The 25,299-nt window shown below is 43.8% G+C and overlaps 3 protein-coding genes across 3 annotated transcripts; 2 read left to right on the top strand and 1 right to left on the bottom strand.

The window, feature by feature from the left end:
- The first annotated feature begins 2,270 nt into the window (after positions 1-2,270).
- Positions 2,271-12,485, top strand: LOC116364352 (zinc finger protein OZF-like). The gene is made up of 3 exons (XM_031817521.1): positions 2,271-2,726; positions 4,327-4,714; positions 6,536-12,485. Exons 2-3 carry the CDS (start codon positions 4,333-4,335, stop codon positions 7,849-7,851), a joined length of 1,698 nt encoding a protein of 565 aa, XP_031673381.1. The 5' UTR covers positions 2,271-2,726; positions 4,327-4,332; the 3' UTR covers positions 7,852-12,485.
- On the bottom strand, positions 7,918-8,931 carry LOC116364353 (proline-rich extensin-like protein EPR1). The gene has a single exon (XM_031817522.1). The coding sequence runs from the start codon at positions 8,929-8,931 to the stop codon at positions 7,918-7,920; it is 1,014 nt and encodes a 337-aa protein (XP_031673382.1).
- A 4,506-nt stretch (positions 12,486-16,991) lies between the features above and the next one.
- Positions 16,992-22,850, top strand: LOC109876111 (zinc finger protein 436-like). The gene is made up of 3 exons (XM_031817517.1): positions 16,992-17,077; positions 20,957-21,428; positions 21,589-22,850. Exons 2-3 carry the CDS (start codon positions 20,963-20,965, stop codon positions 22,761-22,763), a joined length of 1,641 nt encoding a protein of 546 aa, XP_031673377.1. The 5' UTR covers positions 16,992-17,077; positions 20,957-20,962; the 3' UTR covers positions 22,764-22,850.
- Positions 22,851-25,299: the final 2,449 nt, after the last annotated feature.

Genomic DNA, 25,299 nt, shown 5'->3' with positions numbered 1-25,299 from the left:
ATTTTCTGTGTACCAGGGAGCTAGTTTCTTATGAGAAATTTTTTTTGTTTTTAGGGGTGCAACTGCATCTAGGGTATTGCGCAAGGTTAGATTGAGATCCTCAGTTAGGTGGTTAACTGATTTTTGTCCTCTGGCGTCCTTGGGTAGGCAGAGGGAGTCTGGAAGGGCATCAAGGAATCTTTGTGTTGTCTGTGAATTTATAGCACGACTTTTGTTGTTCCTTGGTTGGGGTCTAAGCAGATTATTTGTTGCAATTGCAAACGTAATAAAATGGTGGTCCGATAGTCCAGGATTATGAGGAAAAACATTAAGATCCACCACATTTATTCCATGGGACAAAACTAGGTCCAGCGTATGACTGTGACAGTGAGTGGGTCCAGAGACATGTTGGACAAAACCCACTGAGTCGATGATGGCTCCGAAAGCCTTTTGGAGTGGGTCTGTGGACTTTTCCATGTGAATATTAAAGTCACCAAAGATTAGAATATTATCTGCTATGACTACAAGGTCCGATAGGAATTCAGGAAACTCAGTGAGAAACGCTGTATATGGCCCAGGAGGCCTGTAAACAGTAGCTATAAAAAGTGATTGAGTAGGCTGCATAGATTTCATGACTAGAAGCTCAAAAGACGAAAATGTCATTTTTTTTTTTGTAAATTGAAATTTGCTATCGTAAATGTTAGCAACACCTCCGCCTTTGCGGGATGCACGGGGGATATGGTCACTAGTGTAGCCAGGAGGTGAGGCCTCATTTAAAACAGTAAATTCATCAGGCTTAAGCCATGTTTCAGTCAGGCCAATCACATCAAGATTATGATCAGTGATTAGTTCATTGACTATAATTGCCTTGGAAGTAAGGGATCTAACATTAAGTAGCCCTATTTTGAGATGTGAGGTATCATGATCTCTTTCAGTAATGACAGGAATGGAGGTGGTCTTTATCCTAGTGAGATTGCTAAGGCGAACACCGCCATGTTTAGTTTTGCCCAACCTAGGTCGAGGCACAGACACGGTCTCAATGGTGATAGCTGAGCTGACTACACTGACTGTGCTAATGGCAGACTCCACTATGCTGGCAGGCTGGCTAACAGCCTGCTGCCTGGCCTGCACCCTATTTCATTGTGGAGCTAGAGGAGTTAGAGCCCTGTCTATGTTGGTAGATAAGATGAGAGCACCCCTCCAGCTAGGATGGAGTCCGTCACTCCTCAGCAGGTCAGGCTTGGTCCTGTTTGTGGGTGAGTCCCAGAAAGAGGGCCAATTATCTACAAATTCTAACTTTTGGGAGGGGCAGAAAACAGTTTTCAACCAGCGATTGAGTTGTGAGACTCTGCTGTAGAGCTCATCACTCCCCCTAACTGGGAGGGGGCCAGAGACAATTACTCGATGCCGACACATCTTTCTAGCTGATATGCACGCAGAAGCTATGTTGTGCTTAGTGATTTCTGACTGTTTCATCCTAACATCGTTGGTGCCGACGTGGATAACAATATCTCTATACTCTCTACACTCGCCAGTTTTAGCTTTAGCCAGCACCATCTTCAGATTAGCCTTAACGTCGGTAGCCCTGCCCCCGGGTAAACAGTGTATGATCGCTGGATTATTCGCTTTAAGTCTAATACTGCGGGTAATGGAGTCGCCAATGACTAGAGTTTTCAATTTGTCAGAGCTAATGGTGGGAAGCTTCGGCGTCTCAGACCCCGTAACGGGAGGAGTAGAGACCAGAGAAGAATCGGCCTCTGACTCCGACCCGCTGCTTAATGGGGAAAACCGGTTGAAAGTTTCTGTCGGCTGAATGAGCGACACCGGTTGAGCGTTCCTACAGCATTTCCTTCCAGAAACCGTGAGAAAGTTGTCCGGCTGCGGGGACTGTGCCAGGGGATTTACACTACTATCTGTACTTACTGGTGCCACAGACGCTGTTTCATCCTTTCCTACACTGAAATTACCCTTGCCTAACGATTGCGTCTGAAGCTGGGCTTGCAGCACAGCTATCCTCGCCGTAAGGCGAGTACAGCGGCTGCAATTAGAAGGCATCATGTTAATGTTACTACTTAGCTTCGGCTGTTGGAGGTCCTGACGAATCGTGTCCAGATAAAGCGTCCGGAGTGAAAAAGTTGAGGAAAAAATAAATAAATATATGAACGGTAATTAAAAAGTGAAAACCGTAAAGTTGTCAGGTAGCAAAACAGGTTAGCAACAAAACGCACAGCAACTCGAAAACAAGCCTGCAAGTTGTCCTCCCCACCTAAGGTGCCACCAACCTCCTGTGCATTTGACCGTTATGCGACCTCCTTTAACGGCAAACACATCTGTTTGATCACTAGGCCTACGTTTATGATAATAATGATTAGCCGACCTTTGTTATAATTCCCACATCAATCTCTCCCATTTACCCCGAGAGAACAACAGGCCTAATTGCTTGCAATACAGTTGATCAACTACTAGAAGTTGTGCCTCATGGTCTGAGATAACGTAGAAATAGGGACGCTTTCGAGTTCAAAATGGATAAATAACATCCTTTTGCCGGAAATCTGTTGCATGTAAGGTTGTAAGAGACTTAGTTAAGTTGCGCAATGTACGCATTTAGCGCAGCCATGGCGGTCTGGAGAACTCCCAATATGTATTCTCGCGGCGACAGCACATATCGCGTTCTCATACAGGGTGGTCTCTAGCTAGCTAGCTACATCAAAAACAAGAGCTGTCAACTTTCAAAGTCAAGTGTCAAGGTAAGATCAAGCTTTCTAACATATTCTATAACGTTTCCAAATACACAACATCATTTTAGTTGTCGGATTATTTGTCCACGTCCACTGGATCAACGTTGTCTCAACAATTAGCCTATTGATCTGGCTAGCTACGTCGTTAGCTTGCTAACTAGCCATTAGAAGCTGACTAGCTATCAAAGCAAGTTTGTTGATTTTCAAGACGCTGTGTTGTGAATCACCATATTATTTGTTATCATACATTCTCAAATATATGAAGTGTGAATCGTTCATCTTTAAGATGACAAATCCATTGGTAACCCTGCTCAGCTAGTAAGTTAGCATGGCTAGCTAGACCGTTTTGTTAGGTAGACAAGGTGGCTAACTTCATTTAAGCAACCATTGTTCATGTTTTGGCGATTACAAACTAAATGTCGGTTTTAGTTCTCCTTTGCTTTAAAGGGGCTATCAGCAGTTGCTACATCCATTCGTGGACTTGTAAATTAATGATATATATATATATCCACCTCCATTCGTTCTTGAAGAATATAACTTGAAATGTCTCATGAGCTTAGTTTAACTGTTGCACCCCATTAGAACCCAAAATACAAGCTTGTTTTATGCCAACGTTTGGGGGGAAAAAAATACTATATAGCCTCAAAACATGGTTAAACCTATAATTATGATATAATGGATGGATTTGAATTTGAAAGTGGTTATATTTCTCCAGCCCCACCCCTCAGCTTTTCCCTGTACCAGGGGCGTGGAGTCCACTGTATTGTTTCTACTGATTGCCACTAAACTATATTGCGCGTGATTTAGCTAGCAGTGGAGCGCTGTGTCTTCATAGACAGCCTAATACCAGCCATACCTCACCAGACCTTAACAAAAGTTTCTGAACTTTTATTAGGGTAATATCTCAAGTCAAGTCATTGGGCTCCCGAGTGGCGCAGTGGTCTAAGGCACTGCATCTTAGTGCTAGAGGCGTCACTACAGACCCTGGTTCTACATGGCAATATGAATGTCCAATACGCACAGTAGACTGACTGGGGAGGTGATTTCTCACAATTAAAGTCCCTCAATTAGAGCTACGATGTTAATATTTGTGTTATTTCTTCAGAATTGTAATCTGTGGGTGTCACACCATTTCGTAGACCCACGATCCATAGGTAAGGCTGTACATTGCAAGAAAAGCAGGCTATGCCCCCAATGCAATGTTGAAGTCTATACGTTCACAATGTGATTTCAACTGATTTTTGGGGGGCTCAAATTAACAACTTATTGTCTTGTTGGATTTATTTAACACCATTCCAAACTTGTTTAGCATTATTTTGTCCAATTGTGGCAGGATTCCACTATTTGCATGTTTGCATCAGTTCCTTTGGGGGACTTTTAATTTGAAGGTGAAACACCGATTCCACTATTGTTGCTCACTCTGTTGTTCATGACACACAAGTAGCTATAAAGCTATCATTGCCGTCGCTATGGCGACGTTAGCTTGCTAGATACATTTTAAAGCAGAGATTCCTAGTACATATATTTTGCATGGTTTATCCCTTTTATTATGGATTTTGTGAAAATCACCTTTCACGTGTTGTTCTTCCTCTTTTGAATCCATCTGTAGCCTTCCATGTCTGAACAGAAGTCCACAGAGTCCCCAGGTTCTGGTTGTGGTGTTCCAGCCCAGAGAAGCTCACAGCAGGGTCCAGAGATGGTCTCAGTGAAGCTGGAGGACTGCAGTCAAACACTGGAACTCAATGTGATTGTCAAAGAGGAGGAGGAGAGAGGAATCAAGGAGGAGAGAGAAGTAAAAGAGGTTGATCAGAGAGCAGTCAAAGAGGAGGTGGAGGAGAGGGAAGTCAAAGAGGAAGTAGAGATGGCAGTCAAAGAAGAGGAGGTAGTAATAAACATCAAAGAAGAGGTGGAGGAAAGATCAGTGAAAGCAGAAGAGAACAAGGAAGGAGCTGCTCAACATCTAGGAACTAAAGAAGTAGATAGTATCAGTGACCCAGGTGAGTTCAGGTGTGGATTACACAGAGAGGGAGGTGCCTCGGTGGCCCCAGGGGATTCCAGAACTATTACTACTCCTGGTTACTATGACTAAATGATTCCAGAACTATTATAGTGCTTCTGCTGGCATCAAGTCTTTTAAAGCCTCTTGTTAGCATTGATGTTACTCTTCAATAACACAAACCCCCTGTTAGCGTTGATGTTACTCTTCAATAACACAAACCCCCTGTTAGCATTGATGTTACTCTTCAATAACACAAACCCCCTGTTAGCATTGATGTTACTCTTCAATAACACAAACCCCCTGTTAGCGTTGATGTTACTCTTCAATAACACAAACCCCCTGTTAGCGTTGATGTTACTCTTCAATAACACAAACCCCCTGTTAGCGTTGATGTTACTCTTCAATAACACAAACCCCCTGTTAGCGTTGATGTTACTCTTCAATAACACAAGCCCCCTGTTAGCGTTGATATTACTCTTCAATAACACAAGCCCCCTGTTAGCGTTGATGTTACTCTTCAATAACACAAGCCCCCTGTTAGCATTGATGTTACTCTTCAATAACACAAACCCCCTGTTAGCATTGATGTTACTCTTCAATAACACAAACCCCCTGTTAGCATTGATGTTACTCTTCAATAACACAAACCCCCTGTTAGCATTGATGTTACTCTTCAATAACACAAACCCCCTGTTAGCATTGATGTTACTCTTCAATAACACAAACCCCCTGTTAGCATTGATGTTACTCTTCAATAACACAAACCCCCTGTTAGCATTGATGTTACTCTTCAATAACACAAACCCCCTGTTAGCATTGATGTTACTCTTCAATAACACAAACCCCCTGTTAGCATTGATGTTACTCTTCAATAACACAAACCCCCTGTTAGCATTGATGTTACTCTTCAATAACACAAACCCCCTGTTAGCATTGATGTTACTCTTCAATAACACAAACCCCCTGTTAGCATTGATGTTACTCTTCAATAACACAAACCCCCTGTTAGCATTGATGTTACTCTTCAATAACACAAACCCCCTGTTAGCATTGATGTTACTCTTCAATAACACAAACCCCCTGTTAGCATTGATGTTACTCTTCAATAACACAAACCCCCTGTTAGCATTGATGTTACTCTTCAATAACACAAACCCCCTGTTAGCATTGATGTTACTCTTCAATAACACAAACCCCCTGTTAGCATTGATGTTACTCTTCAATAACACAAACCCCCTGTTAGCATTGATGTTACTCTTCAATAACACAAACCCCCTGTTAGCATTGATGTTACTCTTCAATAACACAAACCCCCTGTTAGCATTGATGTTACTCTTCAATAACACAAACCCCCGAAGCAAATCAGGGGGGGGGCAATCGGTTTATTCTTATTCAAAGAGGACGAACTGTGCGGGGAGGCAGATGTTCATTCTCCCCTGTCCTCAGTGATTCTCTCCACAGAACAAAGGGACATGATGTACTTTATAACCCAGCCCTAGCCTGTGGTTGACCAATTTAGCCAATGGGCAAAATAACAAGTATCCTATTTCAGGTTGGACCAATGAGAACGTGCCACACGTAGCTATGATTTCAAGACTGACATTCCTAACAGATGTTGAACTGAAAACCAACTATTTCCATTGATAAGTCCCTATTGAGCGTTAATGCTCTGTTGACTTTGTCCTCTTAACCTTTAGTATTGTATTGACCTCTCGTCCTCGGTCTCTGCGTTGTGTATTTATCTTCAAAATATTGTTATACCTTTTTTTTTTATGCTCTAATCCTGATTCTAACCCCATATATGTCCATATTCCCACAGGAGAGAGCTCCAACCCAGGTTCAGACAGTGAGCCCAGTTCCACAGCATCAGGAAACCATAAACAACGCAGACGGAGGAACACAAGACAGAAACATCACTGCATGGACTGCTTCACTAGTTTCTATGATCCAGAGGAGTTGAGAAGGCACACTTGTAGGCCCCGCTCCTGCTCAGATTGCAGAGACAGTTTTATTTGTCCGATTCACCTCAAATCACACCAACAAAGTCTCAAAATAAAGAAGATGTACCCGTGTGGTCAATGTGGGAAGAGATTTCAGACACCAAGCAGCTTGAAGATGCACCAGATTACTCACACAGGAAAGAGGTCGTACCACTGCTTTCAGTGTAGGAAGACTTTCGGTTGGTCATTCAATTTGAAGAGACACCAGAAAATACACACAGGGGAGAAACCTTTCCACTGCTCCCAGTGTGGAAAGAGCTTCAGTCAGACAGGAGACCTAAAGAAACATCAGAGAATACACACAGGAGAGAAGCCTTACCACTGCTCTGAGTGTGGGAAGAGCTTCAGTATAGAAGCAAATCTAAAGGAGCACCAGAAAATACATACAGGAGAGAAGCCTTTCCACTGCTCCCAATGTGGTAAAAGCTTCAGTCGGTTAAGAGAACTAAAGAAACATCAGAGAATACACACAGGGGAAAAGCCATACAGCTGTGATCAGTGTGGGAAGAGTTTCAGTCAAACAGGAGTCCTAAAGAGACACCAGCTAACTCACACAGGAGAAAAACCTTTCAACTGCTCCCAGTGTGGGAAGGATTTCAGTCAGTCATCACTTTTGAAGAGACACCAGCTAACGCACACAGGAAAGAAGCCTCACCACTGCTCTCATTGTGGAAAAAGTTTTAAATTGGAAGGAAGCCTTCAGAGTCATCAGAGAATACACAATGGAGAGAAGCCCCACCACTGCTTCCAATGTGAGAAAGCTTTCAGTCAGGCAGTAGACCTAAAGAAACATCAGAGAATACACACAAGGGAGAAGTCTTTCCACTGCTCTCAGTGTGGGAAGACTTTCGGTCGGTCATTATTTTTGAAGCGACACCAGAGAAGACACACGGGGGAGAAGCCTTTCCACTGCTCCCAATGTGGGAAGACCTTTAGTGAAAAAGGAAATCTAAAGCAACACCAGAGAAGACACTCAGGAGAGAAACCGTACAGATGTGATCAGTGTGGAATTTGTTTTAAATGGAAACAAAGCCTGAAGGAACATACGGAGGCAAAGCACAGTGCAGTGCCCAACTCTAACCTTATAATGGAGTTGCCAAGCTGGGCATCTACATATCTGACTAATATTGACTGACTGTTTTTTTTGTTATTCTGTTAAACCTCTTTTAAAATATATATTTGATCTTCTACCACTTTTTATTTAGACAGCCAAAAACACAGGGGGCGACAGGAAACTGGTAGGGTGGACACGGGAAACTGGTAGGGTGGAGGACACAGGAAACTGGTAGGTTGGAGGACACAGGAAACTGGTAGGGTGGACACGGGAAACTGGTAGGGTGGACACGGGAAACTGGTAGGGTGGACACGGGAAACTGGTAGGGTGGAGGACACGGGAAACTGGTAGGGTGGAGGACACGGGAAACTGGTAGGGTGGAGGACACGGGAAACTGGTAGGGTGGAGGACACGGGAAACTGGTAGGGTGGAGGACACGGGAAACTGGTAGGGTGGAGGACACGGGAAACTGGTAGGGTGGAGGACACGGGAAACTGGTAGGGTGGAGGACACGGGAAACTGGTAGGGTGGAGGACACGGGAAACTGGTAGGGTGGAGGACACGGGAAACTGGTAGGGTGGACACGGGAGACTGGTAGGGTGGACACGGGAGACTGGTAGGGTGGACACGGGAGACTGGTAGGGTGGACACGGGAAACTGGTAGGGTGGACACGGGAAACTGGTAGGGTGGACACGGGAAACTGGTAGGGTGGAGGACACGGGAAACTGGTAGGGTGGACACAGGAGACTGGTAGGGTGGACACAGGAAACTGGTAGGGTGGACACGGGAAACTGGTAGGGTGGACACAGGAAACTGGTAGGGTGGACACGGGAAACTGGTAGGGTGGAGGACACGGGAAACTGGTAGGGTGGACACAGGAGACTGGTAGGGTGGACACAGGAAACTGGTAGGGTGGACACGGGAAACTGGTAGGGTGGACACAGGAAACTGGTAGGGTGGAGGACACGGGAAACTGGTAGGGTGGAGGACACGGGAAACTGGTAGGGTGGTGGACACGGGAAACTGGTAGGGTGGACACGGGAGACTGGTAGGGTGGACACGGGAATTGAAAACCGGTGTCCAGTGGGGAGGACGTGCGATTGGCTGCGAGTGTTAACACTATACAACAGGTTATTATTCTGTGACACTTGGAAGTTCATTTATAATATTCTCATATGGAAATGTACTAAAGAGTTCCAGCACGTGGATCATATCCTGCAGAAATCCATTCCGTTTCTATCTGCATAGTCAATTCACTTTCTGAACTAAACTTCCATTAACAGCAAAGACACACACTTCTCTGGAAAATGTTATGTGCATAATGATGTCATTTCACCAGACTGCACACGTGTCTGCTTAATGTAGCTCTTTCTCTGGGACATGTTATGTGCATATTGATGTCATTTCACCAGACTGCCCACGTATCTGCTTAATGTAGCTCTTTCTCTGGGACATGTTATGTGCATATTGATGTCATTTCACCAGACTGCCCACGTATCTGCTTAATGTAGCTCTTTCTCTGGGACATGTTATGTGCATATTGATGTCATTTCACCTGACTGCCCACGTATCTGCTTAATGTAGCTCTTTCTCTGGGACATGTTATGTGCATATTGATGTCATTTCACCAGACTGCACACGTATCTGCTTAATGTAGCTCTTTCTCTGGGACATGTTATGTGCATATTGATGTCATTTCACCTGACTGCCCACGTATCTGCTTAATGTAGCTCTTTCTCTGGGACATGTTATGTGCATATTGATGTCATTTCACCTGACTGCCCACGTATCTGCTTAATGTAGCTCTTTCTCTGGGACATGTTATGTGCATATTGATGTCATTTCACCAGACTGCCCACGTATCTGCTTAATGTAGCTCTTTCTCTGGGGGATTTGGGATGTTTTACTTGTGCTTCCTGTGACTGTGTTTATATGTGTATATTTATATTGTATTATACAGGGCACATTGGAAAGAGAGACCTAGGTCTCAATATGTCTTCCCAGGTCAAATAAAGGTAAAAACATCACTAATAATAATAATAATGACCTGGTTTTAAAAAGTAGAGGATGGACATAAGGGAAGGCTGTTGTCTGTATTAACCAGTGGTCTACTATAATGCAGGGTATAATGTAAAGTAAAAATAAAATAATGACAAGATAAGCACGTTTTTATTTAGGTTTTTATTCACCGTGCAGACAATGGGTTCCATCAGCTTGTTGCTATGCACTGGGTTCCATCAGCTTGTTGCTATGCACTGGGTTCCATCAGCTTGTTGCTATGCACATCCATCCATGTCAATTATATGGCATGCACAGGTTCATGAGGTCATCCACCATCAATTGACTGTTGGCACGGGAACAACAGATAGTCCTTACTGCTGTTAGTCCATACAAACACATTGAATAACAGATAGTCCTTACTGCTGTTAGTCCATACAAACACATTGAATAACAGATAGTCCTTACTGCTGTTAGTCCATACAAACACATTGAACAACAGATAGTCCTTACTGCTGTTAGTCCATACAAACACATTGAACAACAGATTCACTCCATGGAACAAAAAATATTTGACCAACCACTCCTTTTGAATGAGTAGCATTGTGCAATTAAATCCATTTGAATTCCTCTTAATGTGTTCAAGATGTCTCATCCTGTATGTTGCATATGTATTGCTTGCACAATTTTTTATTTTTTATAGTTCAGTGTTCTTCAAATTCCGCAGAACTAAAAAAACAACTTTGATGGTATGACACTGGATCCTATTAGCAGAGAGTCTGGGGATTCCAAATCACCCTCCCTTATTGGAAACAACTTGTTCCAACAGTACGGTAACAAATGGCTGTAATGAAAATTCAGTTTTGGTAACAGTTGACTTGATTTTTTCACACACAAAAAACGTCCTGATATAGACACAACCAGATCCTATTGGTAAAGTGTCTGAGGACTCCAAATCACCAGTGGTGGACAAAGTACCCAATTGTCATACTTGACTAAAAGTAAAGATGCCTTAATAGAAAATGACTTGCGTAAAAGTCAAAGTTACCCAGTAAAATACAACTTGAGTTAAAGTCTAATAGTATTTGGTTTTAATATACTTAAGTATCAAAGCTATAAATAGAATTGCTAGTATAAATCATTTCAAATGTTATATTAAGCAAACCAGATGGCACAATTTCCTTTATTTACAGATAGCCAGGGACACACTCCAACACACACATCATTTACAAACAAAGTGTGAGTTGGACAATTTTCCTGTCAAAATGTAACAAGTACTTTTGAGTGTCAGGGAAAAAACTATGGAGTAAAAAATACATTATTTTCTTTAGGAATGTAGTGATGTAAAGTACAGAAACAAAACAAAAAAACGACTTAAGTATTTTAACAGCAAATCACACCCCTTTAATGGAGACAACTTCTATAGAATTAACAGTCCAGTAGCAAACAGCTGGTTAGGGATAACTGCTTTAGTGTAAATGGTACAGTAGCAAACAGCTGGTTAGGGATAACTGCTTTAGTGTAAATGGTCCAGTAGCAAGCAGCTGGTTAGGGATAACTGCTTTAGTGTAAATGGTACAGTAGCAAACAGCTGGTTAGGGATAACTGCTTTAGTGTAAATGGTACAGTAGCAAACAGCTGGTTAGTGTAAATGGTACAGTAGCAAACAGCTGGTTAGGGATAACTGCTTTAGTGTAAATGGTACAGTAGCAAACAGCTGGTTAGGGATAACTGCTTTAGTGTAAATGGTCCAGTAGCAAACAGCTGGTTAGGGATAACTGCTTTAGTGTAAATGGTCCAGTAGCAAACAGCTGGTTAGGGATAACTGCTTTAGTGTAAATGGTCCAGTAGCAAACAGCTGGTTAGGGATAACTGCTTTAGTGTAAATGGTACAGTAGCAAACAGCTGGTTAGGGATAACTGCTTTAGTGTAAATGGTACAGTAGCAAACAGCTGGTTAGGGATAACTGCTTTAGTGTAAATGGTACAGTAGCAAACAGCTGGTTAGGGATAACTGCTTTAGTGTAAATGGTCCAGTAGCAAACAGCTGTATAGTGTAAATGGTACAGTAGCAAACAGCTGGTTAGGGATAACTGCTTTAGTGTAAATGGTACAGTAGCAAACAGCTGGTTAGGGATAACTGCTTTAGTGTAAATGGTACAGTAGCAAACAGCTGGTTAGGGATAACTGCTTTAGTGTAAATGGTACAGTAGCAAACAGCTGGTTAGGGATAACTGCTTTAGTGTAAATGGTACAGTAGCAAACAGCTGGTTAGGGATAACTGCTTTAGTGTAAATGGTACAGTAGCAAACAGCTGGTTAGGGATAACTGCTTTAGTGTAAATGGTACAGTAGCAAACAGCTGTATAGTGTAAATGGTACAGTAGAAAACGTGTAGATAAATCAATCAAATGTATTTTATTTTTTTAAAGCTAATTACAGTGCTTTACAGTTGCTCAGCCAAAAAAAACAAACAGCAAGCAATGCAGATCCAGAAGCCCAGAGGCTAAGAAAAACTCCCTAAGAAGGCAGGAACCAAGAGGAACCAGACTCTTAAGGGGTGGCATTTCCTCTTCTGGCTGTCGCATTTTAAGAGTACAGTGGACATTAAGGCAAGACGGTTATTCAAGACATTCATAGAGGGAGACCAGCAAGGTCAAGTAATAACCACAGTGGTTATAGAGGGTGGAACAGTTCAACACCACAGTGGTTATAGAGGGTGCAACAGTTCAACACCACAGTGGTTATAGAGGGTGCAACAGTTCAACACCACAGTGGTTATAGAGGGTGGAACAGTTCAACACCACAGTGGTTATAGAGGGTGCAACAGTTCAACACCACAGGAGTGATTGTCAGTTGGCGTTTCATAGCCAGGCATTCAGAGGTCGAGACAGAGAGAGAGAGAGAGACAGAGCGAGAAAGACAGAGAGAGAGCGAGAAAGACAGAGAGAGAGAGAGAGAGAGAAAGACAGAGAGAGAAAGACCGAGAGAGAGAGAGAGAGAGAGAAAGACAGAGAGAGAGAAAGACAGAGAGAGAGAGAGAAAGACAGAGAGAGAGAGAGAAATCCTTTCAGCTCTTGAACGTATCCATGCGTTGTTACATGCCCAGTGAATCAGGTCTGCGGTTCACAGCTGCAGGAACTGGACCAGCAGTACAACTGGGTCGACTGGTGACAGAGACAGCAAGGAGTCATCAGGCTCAGTGGTCCTGAGGCATGATCAGGCTCAGTGGTCCTGAGGCATGGTCAGGCTCAGTGGTCCTGAGGCATGGTCAGGCTCAGTGGTCCTGAGGCATGGTCAGGCTCAGTGGTCCTGAGGCATGGTCAGGCTCAGTGGTCCTGAGGCATGGTCAGGCTCAGGTCTTCCCAGAGGGGAGACAGAGAGAGGGAATGTGGAGAGAGCATGCCTAAGATCACATTGTACACGGAGATAGGACAGACTGACCCTACTCCCCGGCACATACGCTATTGCAGCATAGATACTGGGGACTGAGACAGACTGTTAAAACACGGCTCTGATTTGGCAGTTTCAGCACCCCTTTTCCAGTAGTTTGTCGTACTTGCCCAACACTCCTTATATGGTACCTACAAGTCACACCACTTTCTCAGCCAATCACGGCTTAGTTATTCCCACATCTCCTCTCCCTTTCTAGTCAGAGTGAGTGAGATCTCCTAGTGACAAGGTGTACAGCTGATTCGTTTTCCTACAGCTTGACTTGTTGTGTGTCCGTTGAAATACCAAACCACACACATACTATCCACAGGTATCCATTAAGGAACCCATACATTGGTAATAACCCTGTTCTGAAGACATCTGGACTTTACCAAACCACACACATACTATCCACAGGTATCCATTAAGGAACCCATACATTGGGTAATAAACCTGTTCTGAAGACATCTGGACTTTACCAAACCACACACATACTATCCACAGGTATCCATTAAGGAACCAATACATTGGGTAATAAACCTGTTCTGAAGACATCTGGACTTGTTCTTGCTGAACAGACCTGTGGCGGCTGAACCTTATTTCCCTATTCTACATGGTTGTATTTTTATTTAACCAGTCAAGTCAAGTAAGAACAAATTATAAGTTACAATGATGTTCTACCCCGGACGACACTGGGCCGATTGTGCGCAGCCCTACAGGACTCCCAATCACAGCCGGATGTGATGCAGCCTGGATTCGAACCAGGGACCAGGGATGCAGTACCTCAGACAGCAGTGAGATGCAGTACCCTAGACAGCAGTGAGATGCAGTACCTCAGACAGCAGTGAGATGCAGTACCCTAGACAGGCAGTGGGATGCAGTACCTCAGACAGCAGTGAGATGCAGTACCCTAGACAGCAGTGAGATGCAGTACCTCAGACAGCAGTGAGATGCAGTACCTCAGACAGCAGTGAGATGCAGTACCTCAGACAGCAGTGAGATGCAGTACCTCAGACAGCAGTGAGATGCAGTACCTCAGACAGCAGTGGGATGCAGTACCTCAGACAGCAGTGGGATGCAGTACCTTAGACAGCAGTGAGATGCAGTACCTTAGACAGCAGTGAGATGCAGTACCCTAGACAGCAGTGAGATGCAGTACCTCAGACAGCAGTGAGATGCAGTACCTCAGACAGCAGTGAGATGCAGTACCTCAGACAGCAGTGGGATGCAGTACCTTAGACAGCAGTGAGATGCAGTACCTTAGACAGCAGTGAGATGCAGTACCTTAGACAGCAGTGAGATGCAGTACCCTAGACAGCAGTGAGATGCAGTACCTCAGACAGCAGTGAGATGCAGTACCTCAGACAGCAGTGAGATGCAGTACCTCAGACAGCAGTGGGATGCAGTACCTTAGACAGCAGTGAGATGCAGTACCTCAGACAGCAGTGAGATGCAGTACCCTAGACAGCAGTCAGATGCAGTACCTCAGACAGCAGTGAGATGCAGTACCTTAGACAGCAGTGAGATGCAGTACCTCAGACAGCAGTGAGATGCAGTACCCTAGACAGCAGTGAGATGCAGTACCCTAGACAGGCAGTGGGATGCAGTACCTTAGACAGCAGTGAGATGCAGTACCTCAGACAGCAGTGAGATGCAGTACCCTAGACAGCAGTGAGATGCAGTACCCTAGACAGCAGTGAGATGCAGTACCCTAGACAGGCAGTGAGATGCAGTACCTTAGACAGCAGTGAGATGCAGTACCTCAGACAGCAGTGAGATGCAGTACCTTAGACAGCAGTGAGATGCAGTACCTTAGACAGCAGTGAGATGCAGTACCTCAGACAGCAGAGAGATGCAGTACCCTAGACAGGCAGTGAGATGCAGTACCTTAGACAGCAGTGAGATGCAGTACCTCAGACAGCAGTGAGATGCAGTACCTTAGACAGCAGTGAGATGCAGTACCTTAGACAGCAGTGAGATGCAGTACCCTAGACAGGCAGTGGGATGCAGTACCTTAGACAGCAGTGAGATGCAGTACCTTAGACAGCAGTGAGATGCAGTACCTTAGACAGCAGTGAGATGCAGTACCTTAGACAGCAGTGAGATGCAGTACCTCAGACAGCAGTGAGATGCAGTACCCTAGACAGCAGTGAGATGCAGTACCTCAGACAGCAGTGGGATGCAGTACCTTAGACAGCAGTGAGATGCAGTACCCTAGACAGCAGTGAGATGCAGTACCTTAGACAGCAGTGAGATGCAGTACCTCAGACAGCAGTGAGATGCAGTACCTCAGACAGCAGTGGGATGCAGTACCCTAGACAGCAGTGAGATGCAGTACCTTAGACAGCAGTGAGATGCAGTACCTTAGACAGCAGTGAGATGCAGTACCCTAGACAGCAGTGAGATGCAGTACCCTAGACAGCAGTGAGATGCAGTACCCTAGACAGGCAGTGGGATGCACTACCTTAGACAGCAGTGAGATGCAGTACCCTAGACAGCAGTGAGATGCAGTACCTTAGACAGCAGTGAGATGCAGTACCTTAGACAGCAGTGAGATGCAGTACCTCAGACAGCAGTGAGATGCAGTACCTTAGACAGCAGTGAGATGCAGTACCTTAGACAGGCAGTGGGATGCACTACCTTAGACAGCAGTGAGATGCAGTACCCTAGACAGGCAGTGGGATGCAGTACCTTAGACAGCAGTGAGATGCAGTACCTTAGACAGCAGTGAGATGCAGTACCCTAGACAGCAGTGAGATGCAGTACCTTAGACAGCAGTGAGATGCAGTACCTTAGACAGCAGTGAGATGCAGTACCCTAGACAGCAGTGAGATGCAGTACCCTAGACAGCAGTGAGATGCAGTACCTCAGACAGCAGTGAGATGCAGTACCTTAGACAGCAGTGAGATGCAGTACCTTAGACAGCAGTGAGATGCAGTACCTTAGACAGCAGTGAGATGCAGTACCTTAGACAGCAGTGAGATGCAATACCTTAGACAGCAGTGAGATGCAGTACCCTAGACAGGCAGTGAGATGCAGTACCTTAGACAGCAGTGAGATGCAGTACCTTAGACAGGCAGTGGGATGCAGTACCTTAGACAGCAGTGAGATGCACTACCCTAGACAGCAGTGAGATGCAGTACCTCAGACAGCAGTGAGATGCAGTACCTTAGACAGCAGTGAGATGCAGTACCCTAGACAGGCAGTGGGATGCAGTACCTTAGACAGCAGTGAGATGCACTACCCTAGACAGCAGTGAGATGCACTACCTCAGACAGCAGTGAGATGCAGTACCCTAGACAGCAGTGAGATGCAGTACCCTAGACAGCAGTGAGATGCAGTACCCCAGACAGCAGTGGGATGCAGTACCTCAGACAGCAGTGAGATGCAGTACCCTAGACAGCAGTGAGATGCAGTACCTCAGACAGCAGTGGGATGCAGTACCTTAGACCACTGCACCACTGGTCCCCCTCGGATCTGCCCCCAAGGCGGTTTGGGGAAAATGTTCTCTTCAAAACATATTTAAATCCTGTTCTGTAAAGAGTTCAAAGTAGTTTAGAACCATTCATACTTCTGGCAACAGTGCTGGAATTATGAAAAAATAGACAGTAAATCAATATTTTAATTGATTTGAATCATATATTGTGAGTTTTCAATGCATGTTTAAGTCCCTTTAAACTATAATCCTTGTGATTTTAAAAATCAGAGGAAAGTCCCGTAATAGTCATGTAAGATTTTTCCAGGAGGACTTTTATTTTTTAAATGTAGCCCGTATGATCGCGTGGTTAATGTCGCTGAGTTCACATTGCCGTAAAAGGGTCTCTAGCTAACTTAGCGACACCAACAAGAGCTGTCAACTTTCAAAATCAAGTGTCAAGGTAAAATCAATCTTTCTAACAAGTTATAGAATGTTTCCAAATACAGAAAGCATCACTTAGTATTGTGATTATTTGTCCACCCAATGAATATTGTGTCAACAATTAGCTTGCTAACTAGCCATTAGACGCTAACTAGCTGACATAGCAAGCACGTTTGTTTATCTTCAAGACGCTGTGTGTGTTGTGAATTATCATATTAGTTATCAAGACAGTAATGTCAAATATATGAAGTGTTCATCTTTAAGATGACAAATCCATTGGCAACCCTGATCACTAGCTAGTAATGTAGCATGGCTAGCTAGGCCGTTTGTTAGGTAGCCAAGGAGGCTAGCTAGCTAACTTCATTTCAGTAATAATCAAATCATTAGTCTTTTACTGATTAAAAATCAAATGTCCGTTTTAGATCTCGTTTACTGTAAACTATATTCATCGTAATGTAGCTAGATATCTAACTAGATATCGTCCCTTGCTAGTGAGAAAGGTGAGAGTAAAATGCGTCAGTAAGCTAAAGCTATAACTCTTCTGTGTAAATGAACTGAGAGTCGTGATCAAGGGCTGGTCAGTAAGCTAAACCAATAATAGCTCCACATGACTATAGTTGTTTGGCGTCAAATCCGTTTCAAAAGTCGAACAGGCGTTGAAACATCATTTCATGAGCAAACACTTGAGTCAACAGAGAATAACCGTGGTCCTGCAAGCACAAATTAAACTTGAGATCTTGCCAGTGTGAGACTTCGAGCGAGCACAACTGCGTTTCTGCAGGCAGTAAATTCATTCCAGAGCAGAGGTGTTCATCTGAAGAAATACTTACGACATGAAGAGTCAGAAATTACTGAACTCTCACAAATAACCCACCTCCCCACATGGACGTCCTTTCTTCCTCACACCAAATGTTTTAATTCAATTTAACGGTTGTCCAGTTTGCGCTTCCAACTGCTTACTATAATTTTCAACGGAGCCTGTAGTAGTTTACTGGAACACAATAAGGTAATGTTTTTGGATCAATTACGGCTTGACTGCCCTCCATCCAGATTTTTTTTTTACAATAAAGAGGAAATGGGAAGGTGAAAAGTGACGATAATGAGGTCAGTATGATTGTTTTTCAGTAGAGAAACCAGCTAGCTAATCTCCAATTTCAACATTGAAATCATTGTTATAATTATTTGGTCTTCTCTTATTAAACAGGCTAATGATGAGGCAAGCTAGTTTGTCAGCTTGCCAGGAAGCTAATTAACCACGAAGCAAAAGCCAAGGTGATTTCATTTTCTGTACAGTCTCTGGTTTAAATGAGAGCATTGTACCTAAGTTAAGGAGGGGGTTTAGTAGAGGATCCTAAAACTGAGTGGGGTTGTGTTGGGTTGTGACACTACAGGGCCGTGGACCCCTAGGGGCAGGGCGGTGGAATCCTAGGGGCAGGGCGGTGGACCCCTAGGGGCAGGGTGGTGGACTCCTAGGGGCAGGGTGGTGGACTCCTAGGGGCAGGATGATGGACCCCTAGGGGCAGGATGATGGACCCCTAGGGGCAGGATGATGGACCCCTAGGGGCAGGGTGGTGGACTCCTAGGGGCAGGATGATGGACTCCTAGGGGCAGGGTGGTGGACTCCTAGAGGCAGGATGATGGACCCCTAGGGGCAGGGTGGTGGGCCGCAGGACGGGGGAGACCCAGCTATATTGTGTGCAAGTAAAACGAGCTCTACAGTACCATTAGGCCTATGGGATTAATTATATGGAGGTTGTACTTGTTTCTGTGTGTTTTCATTCATCTTTTGTTTTCCAAACCTTTTCCCTTGATACATAAAACAAAAACATGGAGTTGTGTTGGGGAGAGATTTTAGTTATTGACTAGACTTGGTGGGGGTCGGGCGTGTAGGCGGCTCGAGTTGGTGTAGAGCAGGTATTCCCAAACTGAGGTATCCTCGTGGTTAGAGGCAGGTATCCTCGTGGTTAGAGGCAGGTATCCTCGTGGTTAGAGGCAGGTATCCTCGTGGTTAGAGGCAGGTATCCTCGTGGTTAGAGGCAGGTATCCTCGTGGTTAGAGGCAGGTAGCCTCATGGTTAGAGGCAGGTAGCCTCGTGGATAGAGCGATGGGTTAGTAGCCGAAAGGTTGATAGATCGAATCCCCGAGCTGACAAGGTAAAAATGTTGTTCTGCCCTTGAATAAGGCAGTTTAACCCACTGTTTTCCCCGGTAGGCCGTCATTGTAAATAAGAATTTGTTCTTAACTGACTTGCCAAGTTAAATAAAGGTAAAATAAATAACAAAATGCTGTTGGGGTATGCCAAATAGTCAATTTTATATCTTCCAACAGGGAGACACATTTGGATTAGGTTTTTTCCTCACCTGAGTAGCCTCGTTTCACTGCCAAAAATAAAATGTAACCGTATAGTGTTCAGTGAAATAACAAACACAATGTCAAATACAGGAAGCCTAGTCAAATAATTTACATCCAATCACATTAACCGTTACTCTCTCGCGGGAATTCCACTAATGGTCTGTATGTAGCCAAACGTAGCTGCTGCTCGTGTTGGGATCTGTACTGATGGTGCAAAAGCCATGACAAGGAGACATAGTGGAGTGGTAACGGGCGTGCAAGCAGTTGCTCCCGATGCCACTTGGGGACACTGCAGCATCCACCAAGAGGCTCTTGCTGCCAAGGGAATGCCTGCCGGCTTGAAAGCCGTTTTGGACACTGCATTGAAAATGGTTAACTTTGTTAAAGCAAGGCCCCTGACCTCTCATGTATTTTCTGTACTATGCAATGATATGGGCAGCGACCACGTAACACTTTTACAACATCGGTTAACGGATGATCTCTGCATGTGTGGTTCCCACCGTGAAGCATGGAGGAGCAGGTGTGATGGTGATTTGCTGGTGACACTGTCCGTGATTAATTTAGAAGCCACATTTAGCCAGCATGGCTACCAGAGCAGTCTGCGGCGATATGCAAACCCATCTGGTTTGCGCTTAGTGGGACAATGACCCAACACACCTCCAGGCTGTGTAAGGGCTATTTGACCAAGAAGGAAAGTGATAAGTGCTGCATCAAATGACCTGGCCTCCACAATCCCTGACCTCAACCTAATTGAGATGGTTTGGGATGAGTTGGACCGCAGAGTGAAGGGAAAAACAGCCCACAAGTGCTCAACATATGTGGGAATTCCTTCAAGACTGTTCCAGGTGTTGCTACTTGAGAGAATGCCAAGAGTGTGTAAAGCTGTCATCAAGGAAAAGGGTGGCTACTTTGTAGAATCTAAAATATATTTTGATTTGTTTAACACTTTTTTTTTGTTACTACATGATTGCATATGTGTTATTTCATAGTTTTGATGTCTTAATTATTATTCTACAATGTAGAAAATAGTCCAAATAAAGACAAATCCTGGAAGGTGTCGGTGTGTCCAAACTTTTGACTGGTACTGTATATATTTGTAAATATATTTACCTTCATTATCAACCCTACCACCCCTCCGCTAATTGAAGTAAACTAAAGGACAACAACACTTAGGCTTCTACTTCCAGCTTATACATACTATATACATTCTATGGACACAATGTATTTTACAATAGTTATCTTTTGTTTGTTTTTAATACCACCCTTCAGCTACCATAAACCCCTCCCATCTATCTCTGAATCCCATCCATCCACTCAGTGTTTGCTCACGCGAGCCATCTTGTGAGCGTTTGACTTTTGAATCGGACTTGACACCGTATTGTTCCCATCGCCACAGCAACGTGAGCCAGCACATTGAATTTATTAGCAGGTATTCCTAGTGCATGGAATATTTTGCATGGTCTAGCTATCATTTTACTAGCGAAGCTGCTCCAGTATTTAGTGAAACTCACCTTAAATGTATTTCCTCTTTTGGATCCATCTCTAGCCGTCCATGTCTGAACAGAAGTCCACAGAGTCCCCAGGTTCTGGCTGTGGTGTTCCAGCCCAGAGAACCTCACAGTGGGGTCCAGAGATGGTCTCACTGAAGCTGGAAGACTGCAGTCAACCACTGGAACTCAATGTAATTGTTAAAGAGGAATGGGAGGAGAGAGGAATCGAGGAGGAGAGAGAAGTAAAAGAGGTGGATCAGAGAGCAGTTAAAGAGGAAATGGAGAAGAGAGAAGTCAAAGAGGAAGTAGAGATGGCAGTCAAAGAAGAAGAGGAGGAGAACAGTGAAGTGTCTGCTCCAGATCTAAGGGAAGAGGAGGAGAACAATGAAGTGTCTGCTCCAGATCTAAGGGAAGAGGAGAACAATGAAGTGTCTGCTCCAGATCTAAGGGAAGAGGAGGAGAACAGTGAAGTGTCTGCTCCAGATCTAAGGGAAGAGGAGGCAGCAGTAGATAGTATCAGTGACCCAGGTAAGATCAGGTGTGGAGTATGGAGAGAAGTTGGTGACTTGGTGGCTCCAGGAGATTCCCAAACCATTGTAGGGCTTCTGCTTGCATCAAAAGTTTTTTAAAGCTCCTTTCAATGTTCCCTTTTTTCTAACCCCATATATATCTGTCCATATTCCCAAAGGAGAGAGCTACAACCCAGGTTCAGACAGTGAGCCCAGTTCCACAGCATCAGGAAACCATAAACAACACAGACAGAGGAACTCAAGACAGAAACATCATCACTGCATGGACTGCTTCACTAGCTTCTATGATCCAGAGGAGTTGAGAAGACACACTTGTAGGCCCCGACCCTGTTCTGATTGCAGTGGCAGTTTAATTTGTCCGATTCACCTCAAATCACACCAACAGACTCTCAAAAGAAAGAAGATGAACCCGTGTGGTCAATGTGGGAAGAGATTTCAGACACCAAGCAGCTTGAAGATGCACCAGATTACTCACACAGGAAAGAGGTCGTACCACTGCTCCCAGTGTAGTAAGAGGTTCTGTCGTGTAGACGCATTAAAGTCTCACCAGAGAATACACACAAGGGAGAAGCCTTTCCACTGCTCCCAGTGTGGGAAGACATTTGGTTCGTCATTCAATTTGAAGCGACACCAGAAAATACACACAGGGGCGAAGCCTTTTCACTGCTCCCATTGTGGGAAGAGCTTCGGTGATGAAGAAAGTCAAAATAAACACCAAAGAATACACACAAGAGATAAGACTTTCCACTGCTCTGAGTGTGGAAAGATCTTCAGTAAGGGAGGAAATCTAAAGGAACATCAGAAAATACATACAGGGGAAAAGCCATACAGCTGTGATCAGTGTGGGAAGAGATTCAGTCAAACAGGAGTCCTAAAGAGACACCAGCTAACTCACACAGGAGAAAAACCTTTCAACTGCTCCCAGTGTGGGAAGGATTTCAGTCAGTCATCACTTTTGAAGGGGCACCAGCTAACGCACACAGGAAAGAAGCCTCACCGCTGCTCTCACTGTGGAAAGAGCTTCAGTTGGGTAAGAGACCTAAAGAAACATCAGAGAGTACACAGAGAGAAGCCTTTCCACTGCTCCCAATGTGGGAAGAGCTTCAATGAGAAAGGAAATCTAAAGCAACACCAGAGAAAACACTCAGGAGAGAAACCGTACAGCTGTGATCAGTGTGGAATTAGCTTTAAATGGAAACAAAGCCTGAAGGAACATCAGAAGGCAAAGCACAGTGCAGTGCCAGACCATGGCCTTATAATTGTGTTGCCAAGCTGGGCATCTACATATATAATTAATATTGACACTAACCAGATTACCATCGAACCTTTTTAGGCGAGTAAACATTTTTTTTTTACTTCTTGGATATAGGGGGCACTCTTTTAATTTATGGATAAAAAAACGTGCCCGTTTTAAGCGCAATATTTTGTCACGAAAAGATGCTCCACTATGCATATAATTGGCAGCTTTGGAAAGAAAACACTCTAAGGTTTCCAGAACTGCAAAGTTATTATCTGTGGGTGCCACAGAACTCATGTTACAGGCGAAACCAAGATGATACATTACCCAGGAAATGGGCAGAATTTTCGAAGCTCTGTTTTCTCCTTATATGGCTGTGAATGCGCCGGGAATGAGCCTGCCCTTCCTATCGTTTCTCCAAGGTGTCTGCAGCATTGTGACATTTGTAGGCATATCATTGGAAGATTGGCCATAAGAGACTACATTTACCACGGGTCCGCCCAGTGTCCTTTGTGTAAATTCATGCGTAATCTACAAGCTGCACGCGGTCATCCAGTGATTGAGAGGAGAGAGGAGGCTTTCAACGAACGATATATCATGAAGAGATATGTGAAAAACACCTTGAGGATTGGTCCTACAAAACGTTTGCCATGTTTCAGTCGATATTATGGAGTTAATTTGGAAAAAAGTTTGACGTTTTGTAGACTGAATTTTCGTTTTTTTTTGGTAGCCAAACGTGACGCACCAAACGGAGCAATTTCTCCTAAACAAATCATCTTTCAGGAAAAACTGAGCATTTGCTATCTAACTGAGAGTCTCCTCATTGAAAACATCTGAAGTTCTTCAAAGGTAATGATTTTATTTGAATGATTTTCTGGTTTTTGTAAAAATGTTTCCTGCTGATGCTAACGCTAAATGCTATGCTAGCATGCTACGCTAACAGCGCTAGCTGTTACACAAATGCTTATTTTGCAATGGTTGAGAAGCATATTTTGAAAATCTGAGATGACAGTGTTGTTAACAAAAGGCTAAGCTTGAGAGCTAGCATATTTATTTCATTTCATTTGCGATATTCATGAATAGTTAACGTTGCGTTATGGTAATGAGCTTGAGGCTGTATTCACGATCCCTGATCCGGGATGGCTCGACGCAACAGGTTTTAAAGGAAGATTTTTATTTGTTACATCAAACCTTAAATGGCAAAGTAGCTTTTATGTGCTCTCTGTCATCATGCACTGTTTTGTTATCTGTCTGTTTGGTGGGAAACATTTTATTGATGTGGGTTTTAAAATATTCACATGAAGATCTGTCTTCAATTGGATGAAAACCAAGCTCGTGTTGCACATTTGTTAGGCTAAATAGATATGTTTAATTATGCAAAAGAGAGAGACTTCTGACAACTAAGTCACAACAGGTGGAGTCCGAGTCCATGTCAGAGTCGAGTCATGAAAATCGTGAGCCCTGGTCTCGAGTACTACAACACTGACAGCTACTCTCCTTTTGGGAACGTTTTATTTGTGCAAATTGATTACATTACCTTACTTTTCTTGCTTGTTAGTGCAAAGTTTGGGCATCGTTCAGGATGCCTGGTTGTATTGCCACCACCCAACTGACCTGATTGAAGAGAGGTCAGTGAAGTGGATGAATACAGTGGGTGTAGTAGCTCCGTTCAACCACAAGATGAAACTATCGACCCTTAATAAAAACAGAGTAAAAAGTAGCTTTCTTCCATCCAGTGGAATCCGTGATGAACTGCTGAAACGGTCAAACCACGTCACATGTTATTAGAGCAACACATCACCATTACTTCCTAAACAAAATGGTATGAAGATGTAAGATAATCCTTCTTTATGAATTGTATTGATGTGTGCATGTAGTCCCGCACTAAGAGCCATGTACAGTCTACAGAGTTGTTCTGTGGGGGTCATGGAGTAGGCTGATACCCCATTTCATGGGTGCGCACTCCATAGGGAAGGCTGTACAGTGCCATACAAATGTTCCATAGGGAAGGCTGTACAGTGCCATAGAAAACACTCCATAGGGAAGGCTGTACAGTGCCATAGAAATGTTCAATACACATTGTAGGCTGAATAGTGAGGTGAATTCCCACAGTCAAAGTCCCGCAATAAGAGCTGTACAGTATAAGGCTGTACAGTGCTGCATGTCCCTTTTTGAAGTTTAATACATCCACAGATTTTCCGGGTTAAGGTTTGGCCATCATTGTAAATAATAAATTGTTCTTAACTGACTTGCATAGTCAAATAAAGGTTAAATTAAAAAATAAAATGATTGGTATGAATGGCAGAGGCATAGGTGATGCATTACCTGCTTTTACTTATACAGGAACATACAATTAAGGCATGTGAGATCAGAAATTATGTTATACAATTGAATAAATTAAAATGTTCATAGAATTATAACAACGGTTCATATGGATTTTATAAAAAAATTATTATAGCCTCTAAAATAAATGTAAACAGACCATAAATGTCTCAATTTGTGTTTTTCTAGGAAAGCTGTGAATGCAATTATATGATACAATATCAGTACTTGTTTCATTTACAACTTGTCTAAGTTCCATCATCAACAGATTTCAGTCAGTGTCTGGCTGTGGATTGACTGGGTTGTTTGA

This window comes from Oncorhynchus kisutch, unplaced genomic scaffold (assembly GCF_002021735.2).
Source record: "Oncorhynchus kisutch isolate 150728-3 unplaced genomic scaffold, Okis_V2 scaffold1051, whole genome shotgun sequence".
NCBI lineage: Eukaryota > Metazoa > Chordata > Actinopteri > Salmoniformes > Salmonidae > Oncorhynchus > Oncorhynchus kisutch.
This window is presented reverse-complemented; position numbering and strand designations above follow the sequence as displayed.